The sequence below is a fragment of the Lacerta agilis genome, chromosome 3, assembly GCF_009819535.1.
Source record: "Lacerta agilis isolate rLacAgi1 chromosome 3, rLacAgi1.pri, whole genome shotgun sequence".
NCBI lineage: Eukaryota > Metazoa > Chordata > Lepidosauria > Squamata > Lacertidae > Lacerta > Lacerta agilis.
In genome coordinates, this window is record NC_046314.1 from 117,481,086 (window position 1) to 117,508,961 (window position 27,876).

At 53.8% G+C, this 27,876-nt stretch overlaps 1 protein-coding gene across 2 annotated transcripts; it reads left to right on the forward strand.

Moving 5' to 3' along the window:
* Nucleotides 1-130: 130 nt before the first annotated feature.
* Nucleotides 131-27,876, forward strand: EMILIN1 (elastin microfibril interfacer 1). Of its 2 annotated transcripts, none has more exons than XM_033145269.1 (8): nt 131-345; nt 6,505-6,630; nt 9,096-9,298; nt 10,776-12,770; nt 13,445-13,552; nt 23,164-23,181; nt 24,272-24,406; nt 27,335-27,876. In XM_033145269.1, exons 1-8 carry the CDS (start codon nt 161-163, stop codon nt 27,667-27,669), a joined length of 3,105 nt encoding a protein of 1,034 aa, XP_033001160.1. In that variant the 5' UTR covers nt 131-160; the 3' UTR covers nt 27,670-27,876. The 2 variants fall into 2 exon arrangements, with proteins under 2 accessions (XP_033001160.1, XP_033001161.1); XM_033145270.1 differs by having other exon boundaries at nt 132-345; nt 9,099-9,298; nt 27,335-27,875.

The following is a 27,876-nucleotide window of genomic DNA, read 5'->3' on the forward strand; positions in this document are numbered from 1 at the left end:
CCTGCTCGCCTTGCGAAGTTTGCGAAGCTGTCATTGCGCGTCCAGGCGGAGCCCAGAGCGAGCGCAGCAGCCAGAAAGGAGTCCCGGGCTGGCGTCGGGGCCCCCCGCCATGCGCAGCTGACCGCCCCCTCGCCGGGACCCCCAAGCACCAGGCGCCGGGATGGCCGGCCCCGGGGCCGCCGCGTGGCTCTGCCTCTGGTGGGGCCTGCTGGCCGGACCGGCGGGGACCATGAACTACCCGCCCCGCTACAGCCTCTACACGGGCGCCGGCCTGCCGTTCGCCGCGCAGGTCCAAGGCGCCGGGCAGGCGGCCAACGCAGGGGCGCGCGTGGCCAGTCGCCACAGGTAAGCCGGCGCGCAGGGGGGCAGAGGCCGAGAGAGAGAGAAGCAGGCCAGGGGCGCATCTAGCCCCGCGTTGCCTACACTGGCTGGCAGCCGCGCTCGCCTGGGGATTCAGGCAGCGCTCTCCCTCCCGGGGTTCTTCTGCATGCCAAGCAGACGCCCTGCCCCTGAGCCGCCAAGAGGGCACGGGGCTCTAGAGGCTGGAAGTCCCAGAGCAGCTCGGGGGGCGGGAAGACAGAGCGGGGCGAGGGGCTTCTTTCCTGGTCTGCCTCCCCACAACATCCTACTGAAGTGGAGGAGAGAAGCGGGGCGCCCCCTCCCAGCTCCAGCCAGGGGCTCTGGAGGGCCTTGTGCTGCCAAGGGGATAGGGGGGCTCTATGGGGCGGGGTCGTGCCAACAGGCCTTAGAACCCGTCGCCATGTAGAGACGGGGGAAGAGCCCCCGGCCGGCCCCCACGTCAGACCTGAGCCAGGCTCCTCCCTGGCCCTCCCGGGTTGTGGGGGATGGGCTGAGGGTGCTGGGCCGGGGCGTGTCCATGGGGACTTGGGACGTGGCTGCTTCGGAGTCCGGGCAGGGGACGGAGGGCCTCGGGGCGCTTGGCCGGGGGCGGGGGGCGTGAGACTCCCCCTGTAGGACTCTGTGGGAGAGGCGAAGCGAAGGTTTGGGTGGGTGCCAGGCTTGGGAGAAGGGGGGTTGTCGGGAAAGCCAGTCTTGGGGGGGGGCACGTCGGGCACGTTGCAAGTCTGAGGCTGCAACCCCAACAGCCGGAGTGGGAGGCGGCGGAGGCAGCAGCATCGCCTCAGGGGATATGGGAAAAGCAGCAAGGGAGGGGGCGGGATGCCGCAAAAGAGGGGCTCTTCTCTGTAGGCCACCTTCACTCCCCCCCCCCCCGGTCTTTCTTAGTACTCCGGGAGATTCCCAGAGCAACCCAGATTTCCCAGATTTCTCCTAGCCTCGTGGGCAGTTTTTTGGGGCTCTCGAGATTATTGATTCGCAACGGGATGCAAGGCAGCTATTCAGACCCTCCAGGTAGCGCTGCAGCAACAGGTATAACCAACCAGGAATAGGACGAGGAGGACCATCCGATCCCTTGCTCCCTTGCCAGATCACGGAGATCTCCAGGGGAGTAACTGCTAGTCCCCCACCCCCCGCCATGGCTCCGGTGCAGGGCTTGTGTTCACCGGGAATTGTATCCCAGTTGAGGTCAGACTCTCCCTGTTGAACTTCTGCCACCTATTGAAGACTTCTAAAAAACAAATAAACCCAGCAGGCTTTTTAATCGAAGTCTTCCTTTATAGTTTTAGCTTTTCGGTGTTGCATTTCTTGCCCTCTGCTTCCTCAAGACAATTTCAGCTAAGCGGTATAAATTGTTTAAAAGGAATGAAGAGAGTCCAACAATGTTAGGAGGTTGTGCGCAGACTTGAAATCAAAATAGCAGCTAGACGGAAGTCGAACACTGATCTCAAAGACTTGGCAGAGTCGGGGGGCTTGAACCGCCCTCCAGAAATCCCCAAAGGATGAGGGCGATACCTCCGGGGGCGCCTGAGAGACCCCCCCTCCCAATGGAGAAAAAGAGTCGGAGACACAGGCTGGGTTGAGGCTTGCGAGGGGCTGCCCCACCCACGAAGTGAAACCCCTCCCGTTGTGGCTGCGGTGCAGGAAAAGCACTCTGCACACGCTCAGAGGCGCCCCCTGTGATTATTCCACACGGAAAGCCTTCTCGGGCTGAGCCCTGCCTCACCCAGTAAAAAATGCTGGAAACGGGGCTTCCTGCGAGACAGCGGTGGGGAAGGTGAGGAGGTGAAACCGGCAAATATTAACCAGCTGCCGGGAATGTTGGCTCAGAACAGGGTCAGCTCGGAAGGCCTGGAGGCAATTCCTCTGGCCTCTTCCCAGCTGCGTGTGTGTGTGTGTGTGTCCCCCGCCCATCCCAACCAGGTCACCCCTCCTTGATCAAAGGTCCCTGGACAAGGGAGACCAAGGCCGGCAGGAAGGAGCCCCAATTCTGCCAGCACCCAGCCGTGACCAAGTGGTGACTGGTGCCCATTGGGACTGGGGGGGGGAGGGGAGGTGGGGAGGCCAGTGATGGGCGGAGCCTGGATCAATGAGAGGCGGGGCCAACTCATCATCGCTTTGACCCCATCCTCTTCCTCCATGCTGATTTTTAGGAGGGCCAAAATGAGGCGGAGAAGGAAGCTGAGGGGCCAGGGCTTGTGAGAGGCATTGTGGTGCAGTGGTTAGAGTGTCAGACTAGGACCTGGGGGGAGACAAGGGTTTGAGTCCTTGTGGGCCAGTCCCTCAGTCTCAGCCTCGCCTTCCTCACAGGGTTGTTGTGGGGATTAAATGAGAAGAGGGAGAACCAAGGATCTTGAGCTCCTTGGAGAAAAAAAATGATCTATATAAGTGCAGAAAGAAAGAGCTGGCGGAGGGCAGGTGGGGAAGTGCACCCATGTCCCCTATGGACCAGCCCCCACTGACTGCAATTGTGCACGGAGGGAGGGGCTGACCATGGAGCAGTGCTCACCCTTTACACATCCTCTGCCAGAAAAAAGCCACCACCGTCCCCTGGAGAGAAGCAATGGGAGATTCCTAGCTGAAGCCACATCCTCTGTTGCTCAAGATCCTGGTCATCTCCGAGAAACTGGAGCGGTTTTGAGACTCCTTCCTTGCTCCCGTGGGACAAACCCTTCTGAGCAAAGTCCCAGGCTGTATCAGTGAGCACAACCCCAAGCCCTTGGGGCCTGCTGTCTGAAGAACTTCCACTCTGATGCCCCTGCCCCTCCTCCCCTCTGCTCAGTACCCTTCTCATCTTGCGGCACCTCACCAGCATCCTGTTCTCAGAGTGGCCAGCCAGGTGCCTGTAGGAAACAGGATTTGAGCACAAGAGAGGCATTCTTCCCTCTTGCGGTTGCCAGCAACGGGGATTCAGAAGCATTGCTGCTTTGGACTGTGGCTGGTAGCCCTTAATAGTCCTCTCCTCCTCCTCCATGAATTTGCCTAATCCTCTTGTAAAGCCATCCAAGCTGGGGGCCACCTCTGCTTCCTGTGGGAGGGAGTTCCACAGTTTAACTCTGTACTCCATAAAGAAGGACTTTATGTGGCCCATCCTGAATCTTCCAACCTTCAGCTTCATTGAACATCTATGAGTTCTAGTGTTATGAAAGAGGGAGGAAAAACCTTTCTCTTTCTAATTAATCAATTTACACAGAGCTTTGTAAAACACTAAGCAGAAGAAGGAGTGGAGTTAATCTGGGATGGGGGAGGGCTTGATCCAGAGTGCAGGACCAAGAAGTCGTTTTTTGCCATGAATCAGCTGGTCGGTTCTCAAGCCTTCACGCCTGGCTTGAGTTTAGCAAGTTGAAAGAGGCATCCAAGAGACATGCTGTTGTGCGTTTGGTACATCTTCTTTAGAATGAGCCTGTTGCATGTGGTCAAATAGACTTTGCAGGTTTTGGAATTAAGACCAGAACCTCCTGGAACTCTTTGGCCACAGGCAATGTTGGGAAGAGAGTCCTGTGCCGTGAGACATCACCCTTCTTCCACGCTCCCTTCAGCTCTCTAAAAAAACTGTCGCTTATTTTCATCCCAGCAGCAATTAGGAACTTCTAAAGTTTAAGTCACTGTGTGGTCGGAATTAAGAGCCACCTAATGAAACGGTTCTCATGTCCTTGTCCAAAGCAGGAGGTTGGGCCAGGTGTCCCTTGGGGTCTCTTCCAACTCTACAATTCCGTAATTCCATAATTAGTGTTGAAGCAACAAAAGATGGCAAATGCAGGTTGAGAGAAAGATCCTTTTCAGACCTTCCCACCCAATTGTCTCTTGCCCATTTGCAAAAAATGCCACAGCAATCCGCTCTTGGCCATTCAGATGCAAAAGAACGGGGGGGGGGGGCAGGCAGGGGTTTAGAGCTGGGATTTGTTGAAGGAAAGGAAGGCAGGACTAGTCCACTTCCTCTGGGCCATAGAGAGGACTTGGGTGAAAAGGGGGGAGGGGGGGCAACAGGTTATCCTGGACCACATCAAGGCCAAGGTATCTCTCCACTGGTGTCTCTGAATACTAGTTGCGGAGGGTCACAGTTGGGGGCTGCTGTTGCTGCGCTTGCCTCCTGCTTGAGGCTGTGATTTAAACCACAGAGCCTCTTGGGCTTGCCGATCAGAAGGCTGGCGGTTCGAATCCCCATGACTGAGCTCCCGTTGCTCTGTCCCAGCTCCTGCCAACCTAGCAGTTCGAAAGCACACCAGTGCAAGTAGATAAATAGGCACCGCTGCGGCGGGAAAATAAACGGCGTTTCCGTTCACTCTGGTTTCCATCATGGTGTCCCGTTGCGCCAGAACCGGTTTAGTCCTGCTGGCCACATGATCTGGAAAGCTGTCTGTCAACGAAGGCTGGCTTCCTTAGCCTGAAAGTGAGACGAGTGCCGCAACCCCATAGTCACCTTTGACGGCACCTAACCGTCCAGGGGGCCTTCACCGTACCTTTTTACTTGAGGGCTTTGGAAGTTTGGGTGTCCATCTGTCAGGCATTCCTTACCTGCGATTCCTGCATTGCAGGGGGTTGGACTAGATGGCCCTTGGGAGTCCCTTCCAACTCTGCAATTCTATTGCTCTACGGTGTTCCAAGCTTGGTGGCACATCTGAAGCCCTGAATGCAAATGTTGGTGGGTGTGGAGACTAGCGAAGCATGGGAACAGGGAGGGACCAGACGTGGGTTTTCATGGCCAGGATGCGGCTCTGCTGAGGTGTTTCCTAGTCCAGGAGAGAGCACCACCGAGGCACCAGCCTTTGGCTGACTTCCCTTCCCTTCCCTCCTGGCCTCAGCCACCGGAATTTTATTTCTGAAAAAGAGCTTGTGGTTGTTTGCCCTACCTCAAAGCGTCCAGGAGCAGCTCGGTTCTTCCATCCCAAGTGGGTAGGAGTAAACAGGTTAACCTGTGGAACTCCCTCCCATAGGAGGCAGTGACGACCACCGACTTGGATGGCTTTAAAAGAGAATTGGACATGTTTACGGAGGAGAGGGAGTGTCAGCACAACAGCCATGCTCTGCCCAGGGGCGTAGCAAGGTAAATTGGTACCTGGGGGCAAAATAAATTTTTGTCAACCCCCCCCCCCACAAGCATGGGAAGGTCAGGTGGTACCTGGTGCAGAAAATTTCTTGTCGACCCCCCCATTGACCCCCCCAAATTGTTTTACGTTATTTCATATTTTCTTACAAAGGAATAATAACAAATAATAATAATAAACTTTTATTTATATCCCACCCTCCCCGGCCGAAGTCGGGCTCAGGGTGGCTAACATCAGATACATAGCATTGGTATAAAATCAAACAATAATTAAATTGCCTCCTAAAAACATCTCAAAATCAAATTAAAGTCTAATTAGATGGCTTTCCACAGGGTTAGGTTTGGGAACAGTAAGTGCTCCACTGAACTGAAATTTCAGCCTTCACGACATAGGAAAACAGCCAAGTGAACAGCTATTTTGGTGGAGGAGGGTCAAGATATTAACCGATATGCATGAAATTTCATATATAGCTATATAATCCCTAGTATAGTAAGATAAGACCTTCGGAGCAGGCATTTCCAAAAAAGAATTTTTAAAAAGTCAAAAAATAATTTGTCACCCCCTCCATTATGGAACCCGGGGCAGCTCGCCCCCCCCCCCCCCCGCCCCCTTGCTACGCCCCTGGCTCTGCCTCTGCCGCCAGATGATTCTGAATGCCTGGAAACCGCAGGAGGGGGAAAGCGACGCTCTTGTGCTCAGATCCTGCTTGCGGGTTTCCGGGGGGGGGGGGGCACCTGGCTGGCCACTGTGAGAAGAGGATGCTGGGCTCAATGGGCCATGGGCCTGATCCACCAGAGCAACGCTTCTGTTCTTCTGTCCTTCAGCTGTCGGAACACACTCTGCATGCGTGCAGAAAACCTCTCAGAGGATGAAGCCTTGGCACTGAACCTGCGGCTTCTGGTGCCTTGGCTCCTCTTCATCCCTTTTATTCCATGTCCGCCTGCAAGCGAGGCCTTCCTGGAATGTGGAGGTCTGGCGTGGGGCTGTCCCCTGGGCTTGCTCTGGGTCTGCTGCTGCGGGGCTGGGCAGAAAGCAGTGTGGGGCAGGGGGGTCTTCCCAGTGCCTTCTGCAACCAGGCTCTCCCCCCCTCTCTCTCCTGCAGGAACTGGTGTGCTTACGTGGTCTCTCGCAGCGTGAGCTGCGTCGTGGAGGATGGCGTGGACACCTACGTCAAGCCAGACTACCAGCCGTGCGTCTGGGGGCAGCTGCAGTGCCCCCGCGTCATCACGTGAGTGTGGGGCAGCCCCTCCCCAGGGGAAGCAGAATTAGAGGGGGGCACTGAGGGCTGGTGGTGGGCTGTGCTGCTGCTGCTGCTGCTGCTGCTGCTGCTGCTGGCTGCCTGGGTGGGGCACTGCGGGGTCACGGCCTCCGTGGGCAGATGGGGTGGAGTGGCGGATGCCTGTGGCTGCTGCCTGGCGCGTGCCCAGCCCATCAAGGGAAGAGGCTGCCCTGCAGGAGCCAGATGGCCCAGGCTGTGTGGGGAGGGGGTTGCCTGCCCCCTGGTGGGCATCTTCGGGACTGCAAGAGGATGCAGCTCCTTCAGCTGCCCAGGAGAGGCGGGTGGGGGTGCAGAGGGGGTCTCTGGCCTTCTCCTCTGCTGTGCTGATTCCGATGGCAGAGTGTCCAGCCCCTCCAGTAACCTTCTCAATGGGCCCAGCTCTACAGAGACTCTTCCTCTCGAACTGGCAGGGCTACTGGGAAGGAAAGCTCTGATCCGAAACCTCCACTGCCTTGTGAGATATCTTTGGGAAGAGAAAAGGCTCTGGAGTGAAACCCCACAGAAATCCAGGGTGGAGTCCCTGAGACAGTTGGATGTTGTCTTGCACGCCTCTTTCCAGCAACTCCTGCAGCCTCTCGCTCTGCTTTCCTTTGGACCCCATCAGTGAGGCCGGGGTGTGTGTGTGTCTTGTCGTCTGGGCAGCCAAGGACCTCCAGACACCAGGCCCAGGCTTGCATCCTGGGGGGGTCACTTCAGTGCTTCCAATGCAGCGATTTTACTTCAACCCCCAGAGGTATACTCCATTGTCTCTCAAGGCAGATGGAGGCCCACTAGACCAGACCAAAAGCAGGGGGGGCCCAAACTTGTTTCAAAGAGGGCCAGATTTAATGAAGTGAACATGCATGAGGGCCGACCAAAGTTCCTGAGGATTGAAGTTGTTTTTCAGGATTTCATCCCAGGACATATACTGCCACGGGGACCAGATTAAATTGACCGATGGGCAGGATTAGGCCCCCAAAACGGACTTTGGACATGCCTGGAGTAATAGAACTGGAAGGTGTTGGAATGTTGTGGATAGTAGGAGATGATATATTGATTAAATATTATCCTTCCGCTAGTGAGCTAGTAGCAGAGCACATTCCCCTGTATTTTGCAGGAAACTAGTTGGTAGATTCGTTAGAATCCCTTGAGTTAAGCAATCCAGTCTGGTTTGTCGAGATTGGATTTGTTCCTGGTAAATTCCCTCTTAAAAAGAATAAAGACACAACAGTCTTCTCTTAAAAGTAACAAGAAGTTTACTTACATCCAGTTCACAGTAGGATCCTGAAGGCAGGCTTTAGCTTGTAGTCAGGGGCGTAGCAAGCCTCTGCGCTGCTGGGGGCGGCAGCGGCACAGAGGCACCCCCCTGGGGGAGGGGCATGACGTGTGCGTCGTGACGTCATCGTGATGTCACAACGCATGTGGATGCCACTGAAAGGGGGAATTTCCCTCCTTCCGTGGCTTTTTTTCGGCGGGGGGGGGGCAGGCCAGCGAGGAGGTGGTGTCACGCTTGTCGCTGGCATGATGCCCCCTCCTCGCTGGCCCGCCCCTCGCACAGAACGTACGCTGGAATGCGCTGCTCTGCTTCCCTTTCCCCCCTCCCAGTGGTTGTTTTTGGCGGGGGGCGGGCCAGCGAGGAGGGGGTGTGACACCCCCTCCTCGCTGGCCTGCCCCTCACGCTGAAAAATAGCTGCTGGAAGGGGGAAAAGGTGACATGCCCCTGTTCGGGGCCCACCCAGTGGGGCTGGTGGGGGGCGGCCAAAGTGTCACCCCCCTCCCCTGGAACTCGGGGTGGACCACCCCCCGCCCCCTTGCTACGCCCCTGCTTGTAGTTACAGAAGAGAGTGTGAGTTTATCCCATATGAGGATTGAGCCCATGTGCTGCTGACTGAGAGCCAGCAGACAGCAAAAGAGCATCAAGAGAGCAGCATCAAGGCCAGCCCTTTTATGGGGTCTCCCAGGATCACAAGCCCATCTACCTGGTCACATGCAGGGGGAGGATGCTCCAGACCAGGTGTGACAGGAAGTCCTCCTGGCTGGAGCAACATCCCCCTGTGGGTCCACTCTGAGCAAACAGGAAATGTTGTACTTGACTGCTTTCTGTGATGTCACATCCCACAGAGGGGACCTCCAAAGGTCATGAAGCCCAACCCCCTGCAATGCAGGAACACCATTAAAGCATCTGTGGAAGATGGCCACTCAACCTCTGCTTTAAAACCTCTAACGATTTCTAGAATTGTAGAGTTGGAAGGGACCCCAAGGGTCACCCACTCCAACCCTCTGTAACGCAGGAATCACAGCTGAAGAATCCCAAACTGGCAGCTAACTGAAACACTTGCTCCTTGCCCTGGGCATGTGGCTGGAACCCAGGGGACCCCTTCCCCCCAGTTCCAGTCCCAGTCTGGATACCAGGTGCTTTTCTTTCTCCCAACCAGCAGGTACCGAAGCTTCGTTCGCCCTCGCTACAAGGTGGCCTACAAGACTGTCTCGGACATGGAGTGGCGCTGCTGCCCCGGCTACTCGGGTGACGACTGTGCCGAAGGTGGGGTGCCGCCCACCACCCCCCGCCCACGAACTCAGCCCATCCGTCCCAACCTCTCCGGCTTCAGCAACACGCTCAGCGGTCTTGGCGGAGAAGGTACCCTGGGGAGGATCCGGGGGGGAAGATGCTCTGGCACCCCAACCCAGGAGGATGAGGCCGGGGGCTGGACCCACACACTGGCCAGGACCCTCACCTCTCCTCCACCACTGCAGGCCAAGTCATCAATGTCACAATGCCAACCCTGGGTCAAGGAAGATTTGTGTCTAGACCTTTAAAATATGCCCTTTAATGTGAGTTCCAAAGTTTCCACCTCCCCCCAGCAAAGGAAAAAGACCACACATTTGTTAAGTTCACGTTTGTGTGCTTCAGAGAAGTTGCATAGGCAGTAAAAATTTGCTGTTAGAAAGTGTGAAAGTTCCTAAATTATTGCCACAGGAACTCAAGAGTGGCTTGTGAGAGCCATGCGGTCTGAGTTGGAGCAACCAACTCAAACCTCTTCACAAGCAGACTAGCAGAAAAATAGGTTGGATTAGCCTTAAGGGAAGTGGAGCTAGCTAAGCCTGGCAGGGCAACTTACTCTATGGTATTAACACCTTCATGCCTTAATTAGACTTAAGCATTGTGGGAATGTTCGGGGATGCAGGAGAGGATATATTGTTTATTATATCCTATTTCAACTTGTGTTAACAAGTTCAACAATATCAGCAGAGTTTACGTTCCCCTTTTAAACACACACAGCGGATACGTTTGCTCAGGTTCGCTAAAACCTCTATAATAATACTATCCTGGTATTTCCCCCTTATTCCCCCTTAAAAGATAAGACACGGCACAGTCTTCTATAAAGGTATAAAAAGTTTACTTACAGACATCCTGTTCACAATAGGATCCCAGAAGGCAGACTTTAGCTTAGAAAAAGTAACATACTTGTTGGAGACTATTCCATAGGGGAGATAGCTCCTTTTGTCCTCTCTTGGCCAAGAGAGCATCTTTAGCTAAGCAGATGTTGCTTGCTTGAAGAGCGAAGTGAAAAGAGAGAGATGGCGTCTGGCCCTTTTGCTTTTGTTACCTGAACACAGGTGAGGTCACACCCACCTCCAGTCACATGTGGAGGAAGTCTGTCCCAGACCAGGAGAAACAGGAAGTCCCGACTGGCTGGACTAGACATCCCTTTCTATGTCCACTCTAGGGATGTTGTACTTGACTGCTCTTGTGTTTCACATCCCACATGCATGTTGGTTATATGAGGCTGGCCAACTCTTGGGAGATTTAAGCTCATAACCTCAGCCTTGGAGGTTAGCTTTAAAAAAGGCATTTAGTAAATTCGGTCAGTGGAGCTGAGCCCAATTTTGTCTCTATTATCCTAATCCAGCTGTTTCCATTCCTGCACATTCTCCAAGCATCTTTGCAAGGAATGGGAGCTCACCAGCAGCTCAGGATCAGCACAGTGTAGCTTAGTTCCCTTGCATAAAGGGTCTGATTCCCTGCTGTGTGGAGCAGCTGCTTTGCCAGATGACAGATCTGAGTGGAAGTGTCCTGATGTGGCTCTCTTCTCTCTCTCTCTCTCCTCTCCCAGGGCACAGGGACTCTGAGAAGGTCCAGCAGCTGGAAGAGAAAGTCCAGAGCCTGAGCAAGCAGCTGCAGGACCTGCAGTCCACCATGGAGACCAGCAACACCAAACTGGCCGAGGACGTCCGCAGGGCCGTCGAGTCCTCCTTGAATGGCAAGCAGCCGGCGGATGCAGCCGCCCACCCGGAAATGAAGGAGACCCTCAACGAGATCCAGCGCCACCTGCAGCGCCTCGACAACCGCATCTCCAACCACGAGAACGGGCAGGGGGTGGCACAGGGAGGAGGGACAGACGTCCACGGCGAGGTCCTGCGGGAGGTGGAGAGGACCATCCACGAAACCTGCTCCTCCTGCGTGACGGGCATCTACGAGCTGCGGCAGCAGCGGGAAGAGGACCAGGACCGCATGCGGGCTCTGGAGAAGCTGGTGGCCTCCGTGGACCAGCGGAACCGGGATGCCGTGGACACCGTCCGGCAACACGTGAGCCGCCTGGCCTCCCAGCCGCCCGAGGAATGCTGCGCCCGGGCGGAGAGCAGGGTCAGCGGGATGGAGCAGCGCCTCAATGTCATCACGGAGGCCCTCTCCACCCTCAGCGAGCACCTGGCCGGGCGGAGGACGCCTCCGCCACCTCCGCGGAGCGTGGACCAGCGCATGTCGGAGGTGGAGAGCCGCGTCAACACCACGCAGCGCAGCCTGGAGGAGCACTTTGGGGACCTCCAGGCCATGCTTGAAGGGGCGGGCGAGCGGCTGCGCCGTGCCGAGGGTCAGCTGGACTCAGTATTCTCCCGCCTGAACGACTTCCAGAGCCACGTGGGGCGGGCGCTGGCCAACCTGTCGAGGGACGTGGGTGCCCTGAAGGACAGCAGCCTGCAGCAGCAGGGGGCCCTGGAGCGGGTGCACAGCACCGTCCACGCCTGCACGCAGATCTGCGCCCCTGTGGGCAACCAGGACTCTCAGATCAGCACCATTCTGAGCGACCTGGAGAGGAGGCTGCTTGACACTGAGGGACAGCTGCGCATCCTGGGCAGCAACCTCCACCAGCTGGACATCTCGGGAAAGTTGCGCAGCCTGCAGGGACTGGTGGGCTCCCACAGCGACGCCCTCAGCAGACTGGCAGGGGAGGTTGGCGAGCTGGAGAACCGCGTGGTGGTCTCCGTCAGTGCCGGGCCCCCCGAGCTGGTTCTGCAGGCCAACCGGACCCAGCAGCGTCTGGAGGAGCTGGAGAAGGAGGTCCGGGGGCTGGAGCAGCTCTCCTGTGGACAGGAGTGCGCCGAGCTGCGAGAGGAGGTGGGCCAGCTGCGGTCTGAGGTGGAGGTCTGCCAGGCTGCCTGCCAGCCTCCCGGGCGGCGCCCTGATCTGGGCAGTGGCGGCAAGGAGTCAGGGGACGCCTCCCGGCCGCTGGACGGCTTCAGTGTGATCGGGGGCAGCTCTAGCGTCCACCTGCAGTCCTTGCAGGGCGAGCTGTCGGAGGTCATCCTGGGCTTCAGCTCCCTGAACGAGACGCTGGCCGGGCTGCAGGCCACCGTGGAGAAACACCAGACGGATATCCACGAACTGGGCACCACCAAGGACCACATCATCGCCGAGATCAACCGGGTGCAGCAGGAGGTGACGGAGCACGTCAGCGAGAGCGACGAGCGCTTCCAGGTGCTGGGCCGCGAGGTGCAGCGCTTTGGGGGCGCCCTGCGCGTGGAGGCCTCCGACTGCCGGAGGGCTTCCGGGGGGCTGGCGGAGAGGCTGGCCAAGCTGGAGGGGGCGTGCGAGAGGCTGGACACGGTCTCCGGGAGCCTGCGCAAGATCAAGGAGGGGCTGGACAAGCACGTCTCGGCCCTGTGGGGCTGCCTGCGGGACGTGAACGGGACCCTGCAGACCCACGGAGCCCTCCTGGACAAGATCCACGGCAGCCAGCTGGGCACCATCCACCGCCGGCTCAGCACCCTCAACGGCTCTCTCCAGACCTTGCAGGGGCAGCTGCACGGATTCACCCTGCAAGACTTCACAGGTACAGACTGATGCAATTCTGGGCCCAATAACCCTTTGTGGGAATGTTTAGGAGTGTGGATGAGTATATATTATTTATATATCTCAATCCCAGCTTGTGTGAGCAAGCTCCAAACTTAGCAGAGTTCACATTCCCTTTTAAAACACAGCAAAAAACGTTTGCATAGGCTTGCTTAAGCCAGCTATATTCCTGGTATATTCCCCTTGTTCCCTCTTAAAAGTAGAAAGACACAATACTGATTATAAGATATAAAAGGAGTTTACTTACAGACATCCGTGAGTTACAGTACATGCTTCAAGGAGGCAGACAAACTTAGATAAATGTATTTACATGCAGTGAAGCTGCTTCCATGAGGGAACAGGCTTCACCTCTGCTTCTCTCAGCTGCAGGCTGAGAGAGAGCATGCTGCTTCTTCAAAGGATGAGGCAAAATGGAGAGTGATCTTTGGGATGTTGTTCCCAGGTAAGACCACACCTACTTCTGGTTCCTGTAACTCAGTCCAGGTAAACAGGAAGTTAAGCCTGGAGGACTGAGTTACCTTCATGTCCTCTCTAGGAGTGTTGTGTTTGGCTGCTCTGTGCTTACATCCCACACAGACTGGGGCAGGCGGGGGGCAGGCGGGGCCTCTTGCCTCTGTCTCTGCCTAGACATCTAATTTTCTTCTCCATTCACAGGACCTCGAGGGCCCCCTGGACCAGAGGGCCCCATGGGGAAGCAGGGGGCCATAGGCCCAGTTGGTCCCCCGGGCAAGGACGGAAGGACCGGCTCTGTGGGGCCTCCAGGTGAGCAGCTGGCCAGGCTGAGTTTTTGTATCATGATGTCTGACAGTGGAGCAACAAGATGACCCTCTGGGTTCCTACTGGCCTATGGTTCTGTGCCTCCCTCGGAAGGGGGTTGGACTAGATGACCTTTGGGAATCCCTTCCAACGCTACAATTTGGGGGTTGCTTGGCTTCCCAGAGCCAATTGTGCCCCAACAACCCCCTTTCCTTGTCCTGGGAGCACCAGGGGATCGGGGCCTTTGGAAGGTGTCACAAGAGTCTCCCCAGAACAATGTGCTGCAGTGGGCTGGCGCCCTCTCCTGGACAGAGGGGGAGGTGCACTGGGAGGGGGGGTCTCCTTCCCTGCCCCATGCTGGGTTGCTCTGCCTCATTTGAGACTGTGAGCTGTGTGAGTGGCAGCTGCCAACCCCACAGCCGCCCCTCCACCACATCAGGTGTGCACACCTGCCTGGTTGACCACACACCGCCTCCCTTCTGGAGAGCACCCAGTCTTGTCTTCAGGGGGTTGGGGGGTCCATTCATTAATACCTCCAGGCCTGCTTGTTGCAGAAGCAGGAGAGGGCCTTCTTGGTGGTGGCTCCTAGGCATCTTAGGAACTCCCTGCCTTGAGAAGTTAGACTGGCTCCCTCCTTGCTGTCTTTCCACCGGCAGCTAAAGACCCCCTTATTCCAACAGGCATTTGGGAACTGACTGTTTTATTTTGTTTTTAAAGGAAAGGGCTTGTAATAGTGCCGGACTGTTTTTACCGTATTGACCTAAATATAAGCCTCACTTTCCCCCCAAATTCCAACCATGAAAAGTTAAAGTGCAGCTTATATTCGCAACCTTTTGGTCCCCCGTCTTCTTCCCCCAAGGCCGGGAAGGGAGAGAGCGAGGAAGGAAGGGGAAAGGCTGCTGGCAACACACGGGTGACAAGAACCTTTAAAAGTTCCCATCCCATCCCAAGATACAGTTCAAAACTACATCACTCCTACATCAGCAAAAGTCAGAAAAGGGGCGGAAAGGGGAGGGTTACACATGATTAGCACAGAGGCAAACTTAGCCGTAAACAAGATTAACATAAGATAATGTTACGGAAATTACCGGGTTGATGAGGCTCAGCTCCCGGTCCTACGGAAGAAGCCCGTGGTTCGCTGCGGAGGCAATGGAGACCAGCCGGAGATTGGAGCAAAAGCAAAGGAGTTTATTGCGCAACAAGGTTCAGGAGGATCCGAACCCCGAACAAAGGGTGTCCCGGACTTTTAAAACTTCCCGCCATTGCCCAGAATACACAGCGAAATACATCACAGAAACGTCAGAGATGGGGAGGGGAGAGAGGAGGTTACAGTAAAATTTACATAGGGGAAAAACAAGTTTTGCATATCAGGAAGGATGGCAGGAACCGGTGAATGGATCTAGGGTGGGTGTAATACACATTGAAGGTTTCCTCTGCGTCAGGACAATAGAACGCTCCTAGGAGGATGTCTGCTGCCATGGTAACTGATGGACGGGTGCTTGACTGGATTATCGGGAGGGGTGCATTTCCTCCTGCAGCTGGATGAGGACGTGACTCGCCGCCTAAGGGATTATGAAAGCTGCTGAGTTGAGAGTCCAAAAATAGTGCAATATCGAAATAATATACTTCCGATGATCGGAGGATGTCGGGAACCGAGGGGTTAGAAAGGTTATTTTATAAGGAGCAGATAGACACTTGAACCAGGCAAATCGGACACTGCGTTCAGGAGTTGTGGATTTTTACAATAATAAACATTTCGAGCTGTCAAAAACGGGCCACCCAGCGTCTAAATTGTCCATTTGATACATTGTTGCAAGTTATAATTAATAGTTTCCCCAACTGGTTACATTTTGGTTTCGATTCCATTGTTCTCCCAGCAGGGAGCCTGTCAAAACCCACTTAGCGTGCACTGAAGCGTGAAGGTGATGATTGAATCATAGTAGCTGAGCTGGACGTTCCATTTTGCAGGCTGAGCTGAATGCATGCTCCTGATTGGTGGGTTTCCCGTTCATTGAGAAAATGGAGGGTGAGCGGAGCGCTGTTTGACAGAAGCGCTTTTCCAGGGGCTTTTCGGAACGCAGAATGGGATTTTTGGGGAACCCTTTATCTCGAGGGTTTTATGTGGTGCTTGTGTGACTTATATGTGTGTGTGGGGTACCCGCTCATCGTCGGGGGGGGCAAAGAGAAGAAAGAGGCTTCCAGGTCCCGCATTTGGCAGCGCGGGAGTCCCGCGAGGAGGCTGCGCGGTGGGGAAGGTGGCGGCTGGAATTTTCCTTATCAGTCCCGCATTTGGAGATAAGATTTGTCTCTGGTTCGCAGAACCACAAATCCTTTTCTCCACACCTACACCTTCGAGACTTGGTACTCACCTTCCCCACGCTCCTCGGCTGGTCGTACTCAGGGAGAGCGGGCCGGTCATGGTTGGATGCCAACATCGGGTGCAGGCACGGTGGGCTGTCAAAAGCCAGCTGATCGGAGAGTATGATGAGCTGTCACACGGCTGTCAAAGTGGCAGGTAGTCACACTGGCGAGCTGTCAAAGGTGGCCAACGAGGAGACAGGGTGTGCTGTCAAATAGCTGTCAAACAGCTGTCAAACGGCAAGCAGGTAGACCAAGGCAAGCTGTCAAAGTGGTAAGTCCGAAAATGTGGAGAACTGTCAAACAGCTGTCAAACGGCAAGCAGTCAGAATAAGGCAAACTGTCAAAGCGGTGAGTCCGAAAATGTGGAGAACTGTCAAAAAGCTGTCAAACGGCAAGCAGTCAGAATAGGGCAAGCTGTCAAAGCGGTAAGTCCGAAAATGTGGAGAACTGTCAAACAGCTGTCAAAAGCTGTCAATAGCGGCAAGTCCGAAAATGGTCGGTGGGAACGATGTACGGGGACTCGGGAATGGTGAAGCAGGAACTGGGGTGCGATGGACAGGAACTGGGGTGCGATGCTGGGGTGCGATGCTGGGGTGCGACGAACAGGAACTGGGGTGCGATGCTGGGGTGCGGTGATCAGGAACTGGGGTACGATGCTGGGGTGCGATGCTGGGGTACGAGGAACAGGAACTGGGGTGCGATGCTGGGGTGCGGTGCTGGGGTACGAGGAACAGGAACTGGGGTGCGATGCTGGGGTGCGGTGCTGGGGTACGAGGAACAGGAACTGGGGTGCGATGCTGGGGTGCGGCGCTGGGGTACGAGGAACAGGAACTGGGGTGCGATGCTGGGGTACGGTGGGCTGTACCCCCGGGTATACGAGGGGTGGGAATTGAGCGCAGTCCAAAGGGGAAGGGCTTCAAGGTCCTGTTGGGGCTCTCCTTATGTTCTCAAGTCGGAAGGAGGGGCTTGAACGAATTGCGGGTCAGTTTGAGCTGGCAGAGGGGCACGGAAAGGATTTGGAGGGTGTGACTCTGCGGTTGGTTGGGCCACCGAGACCTGGGTGCCTTGGGGTGGCCAATTCCCTTGGGGGTAAGGTGGCACCATTTGCTGGTTCTCATAACCCTGGGCCCAAGGAGGGTGCGAAGGAAAGGTGGGGTATGGTGAGTTTCCTCCAGGGAATGGGTAAGAGTTGGCTTCGACCCATGGGCTCCCTGGGTATAAATATGGGCAGTTACGTCTTAGGTGCCCTGGTTGAAAACACAGGTGACAGAGGCCGGTGGATGGGCCCCAGGGTCGTGGCATGGATGGGCTTGCATTCAATCCTCCCCTTCTTCCTCGCCCCCTGCCTCCTCCCCTGGCCGGGAACCCTGGAGCTGGGAAGTAAGGGGTTTCCATACTGAGGGCAAGCACTGTCTCGTCCTCTGCCCTGGTGTCCGTCCTTTTCTTTTCGTCTCGATTGTTAAAGACGGATTTTGCAATTGATACCGTGTTTCTCCTAAAATAAGACACCGTCTTATATTTTTTTTCGCTCAACAAAACACAGTATGGCTTATTTTCAGGGGATGTCTTATTTTAACCGCATCGCATCGGTACGCTGCATAGCCACGCCTCTCCAGGCTGTTTTAATGGGAGGTACCACGTCACTATGGCTTATTTTCGGGGTATGGCTTATTTTTGGGGAACGGCTTATATTTCGCAAATGCATAGGAATCCTGCTATGGCTTATTTTATGGCTATGTCTTATTTTAGGAGAAACAGGGTAATATCTCACTAAAGGTTTTCCCGTCGTAACCAACTAGGAGATTCAAAGCTTTCCTTATGTCTGGTGTTGCTTGGTCTTTGAAGAAACCCTTCACTATTATATCATGGTGCGGATTCTCGGGGTCTATTCCGCCCCAAGTTTTAATAGCCGCCACCAACCGGGAATAGTAGTCCGACGGATGTTCGTTGGGCCCTTGTATTACCGTTTGGACTTTTGTCCAATTTATAGAGCGCTGTCCTGACGCCTTGATGCCGTCCAGGATGGCCTTTTTAAACACGTTTAGACGCCAAATGCCCCCTGGGGTGTTGTAGTCCCATGCAGGGTTGGGCTCTATCCGCAAATCTCTAGGGGTCAAAGCCTCTACCCCTACAGGTCTACCCTCCTGGTAATTTTCTTGGTTTAAGGCTTCCTCAGCCTTACTCAAAATATCGGCCTTTTCAGCCTCATTGAATAAAGCGTTCAGGAGTACATGGACATCAGTCCAAGACGGGTGATGGGAAGAGAAAATGGTAGCAATTTGCCGATGGCACTTATCAGGGTCATCTCTCAAGGAGGGCATCACGTTAGCCCAGTTTACTAAATCCGCAGTCCGGAAGGGCTGGTGGGTGTAAATCATCCGTGGGGCCCCATCAGGAGTTGCAGGGGGGATGGGAAAGGCACGCAGGGGCATCTGGTAAGAGGCCATTTGGTGGTTGTTTCCCCCACTCCCTTTAGTTTTTACTTTTACTGGCTGCCGGGAAGCAGATGGCGAAAAGGCACCCTGGATGCGGATGGCCAAGTCCTTAGCGGTCTGAACCATAGAGCGGGTGGTCATGCCTTCCATGTTCTCAGAGAGATTGGAGTGGGGTGACAAAGCATAGGCATCGTGGTCACTGACTGGCGTTAAGACCGGGTCAGCTTCCATTTGGTTGTTGGATGCTGTTGCTATTTCTCCCTGGTCAATGGGTTGGACCAGTAGCTGCTCACCTTGAGCTCCTGCCTGATTATTCGGGTCTGTATCATTTTCAGGTCCTGGGAGATTATTTTGTCCAGGGCCATCATTCTGTGCAAGGGGAGCTGTAGGGGCTTGTCTGGGTCGATTATAGTATAGCGCCATGGCCTGATCCATAGAGTCATCGTCCGATGGATCCTCATAAGGGGGCGGTGCAGGACCTCCCTTGGGTTTCCTAGAGGCTTTCTTAGGGGGTTTTATCATAGGCATCTGGAGAACCGGGGAATCCTTCAGAGTAGTGAGGATTTGATATACGACCTCGAAAGCTTTTAGGTAGTCCAACTGGCGGGGTCTTTCTTCTAGTAAGTGCTTCCTTAGGGTATTTAAACGATCCTGGTTGAAGGATCCCTCCGGTGGCCAGCGGAGTTCAGATGGCATGTTATCAGTAAGAGATGGCCAGGAGTTTTCGCAGAGGTCTTGCAACTTCTGCCTGGATAATATTTCTGAGCCCGGAATTTCTTTCCAGTGGTCCAGTACAAACTCGAGGGGGGAGTCGGGTTCCGGCTGGGCAAAAGAAGGCTTGCAAGAAGCCTTCTTCCCAGCGGAAGTACGACTGGGCTTCGAAGCCTTGGCACCCATTGTTCCTTGGGTTTTAAGAGGAACCTGGGTTTTGGAAAGGAGGAATGGGAAAGGTATCTTAGTAAGTCGGGTTTTCTTGCTAAGGGAGTGGGACAGGGGGGTTTCTTAACATAAGCAAAATACAGTACACGACGTTCCAATAATCTAGCCTGGTCCCTTGCGTTCACTAGTTCGGCTAGCGGGGCGGCTGACCAGGGGGATCTACTCTAAACTACCTCTTCCTTTCCTTTTTCTGGAGCTCCCTTTTCCTCTTCCTTTCTCTTCCGTTTCTTCTCATCTATTCCTATTTCTCAACCCCCATTTTCCACCCATTACAGGGTACCCCCACCTGGCAACCTCCTGCCTATCGTTAACAGCTAAGGAAGGGAGCCCTACTGGACGCCTGCCACAGCAGTGCCAGATCGGGCAGCCCTTTTGATAGGGTTAAACGGTCCGGAAAAACCTCCCTTGCGTTCGGAAGCGGGCTCACGCACGACCAGCGTGTTTTACATGGCCCGACCGGGGCGGCTGAGGTTTAGGATAGTGCAGAGAAGTCCTTTGCCCCTTGGCAGCTGGCAAAGTAGAAAAAGAGCCCAGTCCCTTGCGTTCGTTAGACCAGCTAACGGGGCGGCTGACTGGGTATTGGAGAAAAAGAGATAGAGCTCAGGACTCCCCTTTCGAGTTGAGCAGCAGTCCACGGGACAGACTGAGAGACAGGCAAGAAATGATAGGCAAGAGAGCAGTAGATTGCGGTTGCCAGGCTTACCTCCCCCCTCCCCCCAATCACCAGTGCACTGGATTTATACTTACGCGTCTTCCACCGCGATCCGCTGGATCGTTGGAGACGAAGCCGGCTGAACTTTGCCTTTGCTCCCCGGTTGGCTCCCCTTGAGACCTGCAATTACCGCCCGGAGGATGGCCAGGGATCCGATGGGTCTCCACGGGAGAAGAGGGTCCCGATGCCGGCTGAAGACTCGATGGGGTCCCCGGCCACCACGGGAGAACGCAGGTCCCGGGTTTCGGCACCAAGACTGTTACGGAAATTACCGGGTTGATGAGGCTCAGCTCCCGGTCCTACGGAAGAAGCCCGTGGTTCGCTGCGGAGGCAATGGAGACCAGCCGGAGATTGGAGCAAAAGCAAAGGAGTTTATTGCGCAACAAGGTTCAGGAGGATCCAAACCCCGAACAAAGGGTGTCCCGGACTTTTAAAACTTCCCGCCATTGCCCAGAATACACAGCGAAATACATCACAGAAACGTCAGAGATGGGGAGGGGAGAGAGGAGGTTACAGTAAAATTTACATAGGGGAAAAACAAGTTTTGCATATCAGGAAGGATGGCAGGAACCGGTGAATGGATCTAGGGTGGGTGTAATACACATTGAAGGTTTCCTCTGCGTCAGGACAATAGAACGCTCCTAGGAGGATGTCTGCTGCCATGGTAACTGATGGACGGGTGCTTGACTGGATTATCGGGAGGGGTGCATTTCCTCCTGCAGCTGGATGAGGACGTGACTCGCCGCCTAAGGGATTATGAAAGCTGCTGAGTTGAGAGTCCAAAAATAGTGCAATATCGAAATAATATACTTCCGATGATCGGAGGATGTCGGGAACCGAGGGGTTAGAAAGGTTATTTTATAAGGAGCAGATAGACACTTGAACCAGGCAAATCGGACACTGCGTTCAGGAGTTGTGGATTTTTACAATAATAAACATTTCGAGCTGTCAAAAACGGGCCACCCAGCGTCTAAATTGTCCATTTGATACATTGTTGCAAGTTATAATTAATAGTTTCCCCAACTGGTTACATTTTGGTTTCGATTCCATTGTTCTCCCAGCAGGGAGCCTGTCAAAACCCACTTAGCGTGCACTGAAGCGTGAAGGTGATGATTGAATCATAGTAGCTGAGCTGGACGTTCCATTTTGCAGGCTGAGCTGAATGCATGCTCCTGATTGGTGGGTTTCCCGTTCATTGAGAAAATGGAGGGTGAGCGGAGCGCTGTTTGACAGAAGCGCTTTTCCAGGGGCTTTTCGGAACGCAGAATGGGATTTTTGGGGAACCCTTTATCTCGAGGGTTTTATGTGGTGCTTGTGTGACTTATATGTGTGTGTGGGGTACCCGCTCATCGTCGGGGGGGGCAAAGAGAAGAAAGAGGCTTCCAGGTCCCGCATTTGGCAGCGCGGGAGTCCCGCGAGGAGGCTGCGCGGTGGGGAAGGTGGCGGCTGGAATTTTCCTTATCAATAAAGACTCTGGGTAACATGTGAATGGGTGTTAAGAGTTGGAAGGACCATCTTGAGCACCCACCAAGAGGAAGAACAATAAAATCTTGGTCTGCATAGTCTGCCACAAGGAAAGGTCCGGAGGAGAACATTTGCTCAGTAATTTACTGAAATGGCTCATAGATTGCCTGCTGGGATGCTTCTCAGTGTGTACATGTGTGTATGCTTGCAGGATTATGGAGGAGCCAAGCGTTTGTGGGTCCTTGACCAGAGTTAGAAAATGGCTTTGGAATGAAGAGAATCCATGAAAGTATCGATTTTATATAAATTTCCAAACGTTTGATGCTAATTCTAGAATTTAATTAAATTCGGAAGCAGTCTAGGTTGACTCCTTGTTACAATGTATCTGGTGAGAGGCTGAGCTGAGCTCCTCCTGCAGAGGCCTTAACGGCACCACTCCAGAGTCCATACCCCAACGAGTTTACTCAGAGGAGACTTTGGCTTAGGTGCCCCCCCCCGTAATTTCCATAACACTCCCCCCCCCCAATTTTAAAGGTGCAGCTTATATTCAGGTGCGGCTTATATTTGGGCCAATATGGTATTATCTGTATCTTAAGAGATTTGTTTTCATTCTGTTAGGGTTTAATTACTTTTTAACAATGACCTGTGATATGTTTTTAGCTTTGCATCTCTTACCTGTGTCTTAATTTGCGCAAGCAGCCTTGAATCATGTCCTGGGTTCAAAGGCGGGATCTGAATAAATACAGGTGAAACTCGAAAAATTAGAATATCGTGAAAAAGTCCATTTATGTAAGCAATTGTCTTAGAATCCTAGAATCCTAGAATCATAGAATCCTAGAGTTGGAAGAGACCCCAAGGGCCATCCAGTCCAACCCCCTGTCAAGCAGGAAACACCATCAAAGCATTCCTGACAGATGGCTGTCAAGCCTCCGCTTAAAGACCTCCAAAGATGGAGACTCCACCACACTCCTTGGCAGCAAATCCCACTGTCCAACAGCTCTCACTGTCAGGAAGTTCTTCCTAATGTTTAGGTGGAATCTTCTTTCTTGTAGTTTGAATCCATTGCCCCGTGTCCGCTTCTTTGGAGCAGCAGAAAACAACCTTTCTCCCTCCTCCATATGACATCCTTTTATATATTTGAACATGGCTATCCTATCACCCCTTAACCTTCTCTTCTCCAGGCTAAACATACCCAGCTCCCTAAACCGTTCCTCATAAGGCATCGTTTCCAGGCCTTGGACCATTTTGGTTGCCCTCTTCTGGACACGTTCCAGCTTGTCAGTCTTCATTAGCTACTGGAGTTTACTATATGAGATAGACTCATGACATGCAAAGCAAGATATGTCGAGCCTTTGCTTGTTATAATTGTATAATCATAATCATAATCCATAATCATCACAATTAATCATCACCATAATCATCACAATTATAATAAAGGCTTGACATATCTTGCTTTGCATGTCATGAGTCTATCTCATATATTAGTTTCACCTTTTAAGTTGAATTACTGAAAGAAATTAACCTTTCCATGATATTCTAATTTGTCGAGTTTCACCTGTATATGTGGGTGGAGCCATTTTACAACTTAATTAATTGTTAATTAATTAATTTACAATTAATTAATTAACAAGTGGGGTGGGGGGTGACCCCTCCCACCTCTCCCTTGTCCCCTGTGAGTCTCACCTGTCTTCCCTTGTCTCTTGCAGGTCTCCCCGGAGAACAAGGTAATGACCGGGCACAGCTGCGAGGGCTGGGGGGGGGGTCTTTGGAGGTGTTGCTGCTCCTGTCCACTGCAGCAGAGGGGGGGGGGAACTGGTGTCCTCCCAGTGCCACTGGGTTCCAGCATCTACAGCAGCCAGCACAGTCAGTCATCTAACCATGCCTCCACATACCCTGTTCCCTCCCCTGTGGGGAAGCTATATTCCAGGCAGTGTCTGGGTCGGGGGGGGGGGGAGTGAGCCCTGGGACTTCAGGCAGCGCCTTAGAGTGAGCTAAGGGCTACCCAGCAATAGGTGAACGGGGGTCTTTGCCCTCTGGAGAGATTAGGGGCTGAACCTGGGCTGTGCAACACTACTGCCCTCCCAAAGAGCTTGCAAAAACAGAGAACCCCCCGCCCCCACTATAAATAAGTCAGAATTTAAATCATTAAAACTAAAGAAAGGAAAAAATGCTATGGAAGAACGCTTAGATTATTATTATTTTTTGCTCTCTAGCACCATCTGGTGTTGCAGGTTTATAACACATTCAAAATGCTTCTTTTTTGACTAATGTGTCTGAGTCCCCAGGTCCCTGCTATGAGGAGCGTCTGGACAGATGGACAAGCCTGGGTGGAAGTGTCCTGATTTATTTAGTTATTTATTTCATAAAATTACAAATTGCTTGATTGTAAAAAAAAATCACATCAAATAGGTTTACAAAATTTTTTCCTTGTGATAATAAAATTAACACAAGGAAAATTAATGGCAGTAATTTAAGACATCTGAAAAGTTAAAATGAAAACAGACTAAAAACAGGGTTGCGTCAACTTTCTAAACATCTGGGAGGCTTGTCTAAGCAAGGATGTTTTCAGCAGGTGCCAAAAAGAGTCCTGTGAAGGCGCCAACCTGATATCAAGAGGCAGGGAGTTCCGAAGTGCAGGTGGTGGCCCACTAAGAGACTGAATTCGTACCAATGCAGAACAGGTGTTATGTGGGAAGCAGGCACATACAGAGTTCTTGAGAGCCAGTTTCTTGTGGGTGCTCAATGCAGGGAGAAATGGAGAAGTCCCTGAAAGTTTTTCTGTCCCCCCCCCCACCCCCTGCCCTCCACTTGCAGGTCTGCCTGGGCCACCCGGAACGACACCCAAGGTCTCCTTCACTGCAGCACTGACCGCCCGCCACGTGGAGACGGGGACCATCGCCTTCGACCGGGTGCTGCTGAATGACGGGGACTCCTACGACCCGAAATCTGGTCAGTGAGGGGCTGGGAAATGCGGGAAGGAGAAAATGGGGCTTGGGGTGGGAAGGCCTCAGAAAGACAGGTGTGTGGGAATGTTCAGGGATGCAGGAGAGAATATATTGTTTATTAATATCCTTCCTAACTTACGCTAGGAAGTTCCTTTACTTAGCAGAGTTACCGGTACGTTCCCCTTTTTTACATGCACAACAGATAGCTGGTTGCAGGCTCGTGTGAGCCTCTCACTAATATACAATTCAGTCTGTCTCAGATTGAGGTGTACATTCCTGCTAAGTTCCCTTGAATCCCTCTTAAAAGAATAAAGACGCCACAATCTTATTTAAATGGAATATTCAACCACTTAATGTCGAGGGGAAGTGTGTGGAACAAGTCTCGGGGTTTCGCTTTCTGGGAATGGAGTCAAGAGATGACCTAAGGTGGGGAGCAAATAGTAAAGATTGACAGGAAGTTTTGACTGGCTGGACCAAACATTCCCTCGCATTACATGGAATGTTGTACTTGACTGCCTCTCATGGATCACATCCCACAAGGTGGGGGGAAGTTGGCTGCTGGATCAGACCCAGGGCCCCCTCCTCACCCTGGGATGCCACAAGGGGAAGCCCTGAGCACCGCAGCCGCCTCTCAGTGTGGCTCCCCAGTGAAGTGAGCTCAGAGCCTAGTATTTATTTTGTTCAAATTTATTTACCTCCCTTCCTCAAAAGATGAGGGTGGTTCACAAGATAAAATACGGGATAAAAACGCAAATAACTAGTAGCCAAAGACAGCCCCTCCTCCTCTTTTCATGGCCTCCTCAGTTGGTCACCATCAACCCTTGGCAACCCATCGCTTAACTCTGTGCTCTCCCTCTGAAACCCAGTTTCTGGGGGGCTTCAAGGGGAAGAGGGGCCTCACAGAGCTCAGGCCCTGCTTGTGGGCTTCGTTAAACTATGGAACTCCCTCCCTCAGGAGACAGTTGTGGCCACCAGCTTGGATGGCTTGAGGAGGAGGAGAGGGCTTGTCAAGGACTGTGAGCCAGGATGGCTCTGCTCTGTCTCCATGGTTGGAGGCAGCGATGCTTCTGAATCCCAGTTGCTGGAGACCAAGGGAGAGGGGAGGGCCCTTCTGTCCTGGTTGTGGGTTTCCATAGGCTCCACCGTTTTCTGTGGGACACCCTGCACACCCAAATCCAATCACGACCCGCTGCCCTACCTACACTGGCAGGCTGCCACCATGAGACTTGGCCCACCTCAGCAAGGCTGCCTCCCCCCTTCTGTGAGGTCCTTCTTTGAGATCACCTTCCCAGAAGGCACCCTGGCGATTCTCAAAGGGACGCTCCAGGGCAAAGGCACTTCGCCACGTCCATTTGACAGTCACCCAGACGATCCCAGGGTGGGATGGAACATCACTGAAGCAGTCAAATACAGCATTTCCTGTTTGCCCAGGGTGGACACCCAGGGGACTGTTGCTGCAACCAGGAGGACTTCCTGTCACACCTGGTCTGGAGCTTCCTCCCTCTGCATGTGACCAGGTAGATGGGCATCACCCTAGCAGACCCTACAAAAGGGCTGGTCACGCAGCCATCTTCCCTTTTCCACCTTATTCCATCTTGATGCCTTTGGCTCTCAGCCAGCAGCACATGGGCTCATTCCTCACAAGAGGACAAAGCCACACTTTTCCCTGTAACTGTAGCTACAATCTAAAGCTTGCCTTCAGGACCATACTGTGAACTGAATGTAAGTAACCAGTTTGGTGTAGTGGTTAAGAGCGGCAGACTCGTAATCTGGGGAACCGGGTTCGCGTCTCCCCTCCTCCCCATGCAGCTGCTGGGTGACCTTGGGCTAGTCGCACTTCTCTGAAGTCTCTCAGCCCCACTCACCTCACACAGTGTTTGTTGTGGGGGAGGAAGGGAAAGGAGAATGTTAGCCGCTTTGAGACTCCTTCGGGTAGTAAAAAGCGGGATATCAAATCCAAACTCTTCTTCTTCTTCTTCTTATCATTACTTTTAAAAGAAGACTGTTATGTCATTACTGTTTTTAAGAGGGAACTGTGGCGCTGTGGGTTAAACCACAGAGCCTAGGGCTTGCTGATCAGAAGGTTGGCGGTTCGAATCCCCGCGATGGGGTGAGCTCCCGCTACTTGGTCCCAGCTACTGTCCACCTAGCAGTTGAAAAGCATGTCAAAAGTGCAAGTAGATAAATAGGTACCGCTCTGGCGGGAAGGCAAACGGCATTTCCGTGAGCTGCTCTGGTTCGCCAGAAGCGGCTTAGTCATGCTGGCCACATGACCCGGAAGCTGTACGCCGGCTCCCTCGGCCAGTAATGCAGGATGAGTGCCGCAACCCCAGAGTTGGACACGACTGGACCTAATGGTCAGGGATCCCTTTACCTTACCTTTAAAGGGGATTTACCAGGAACAATCCAATCTGGACAAGCCATACTGGACTGCTGAACTCAAATGATTCTCACAAATCCATCAACTTGTTTCCTGCAATGAACAAGGGAATGTGTTCTGCTACTAGCTCACTAGTGTGAGTGAGGAAGGATAATAGTTAATCAATATATCCTCTCCTTCTATCCTCAACATTCCCACTCCCAGGAGGTGCTCTGGCGTGACCCTGATGACTTGTGCCAGGATGTCAGTCTTAAACGGGACGTTCCAGAATCCAAACAGAAGCTGAAATCGGCTTCTGTGATCTGGGATGTCCCGGTTAAAACAGGACCGTTGGGGGTATGGGTATCTGGTTGGACACTGAGAGGAGGATGCTGGACTTGATGAGCCACTGGCCTGATCCAGTGGGCTTTTCTAATGTTCTGATGTTCTCAGGGGTTGAAGAACTTGGGCTCCCAAAACCGGGTGTGTGTGTGTGTGTGTGCTTGGGGTGGGGTGCCAGGCAGGAGGCAGGACCAATGGCAGGCACCTGTAACTGGTCTCTCCTCCCCGCAGGAATCTTCACCGCTCCGTTTCCTGGCCGCTACCTGGTCAGCGCCATCCTGACCGGCCACCGGGGGGAGAAGATCGAGGCGGTCCTCTCCCGCTCCAACCAGGCCATTGCCCGCAGCGACTCGGCCGGCTACCAGCCCGAAGGCCTGGAAAACAAGCCGGTGGCCGAGAGCCAGCCCAGCACTGGAGCCCTGGCCGTCTTCACCCTCGTCGTCCCCATGGAAGCTGGAGAAACTCTCTGCGTGGACTTGGTCTCCGGCCGGCTGGCCCGCTCCTCGGACGAGCCACTGACTGTATTCAGTGCAGCCCTGCTCTATGAGGACGACCTGGGGGTCTAGTTGTCTTCTGGGCTGGGAAAGGGGGCTGGCTGAAGCAGCGCCTCCGTCCAGCCTGGGAAGGGAGAGCTGAGGACCCCTCCACACTGCCCTCTTGCAGCCCCAGCCAAGCCTCCCCTCCTCCCACCTCTGGGCCACCCAGCATTTGGGCCAACACCACAGGGAGGGCGTCCCTTCTCTCGCTGGCACCCCCTGCCCCTTGGCCTCTCT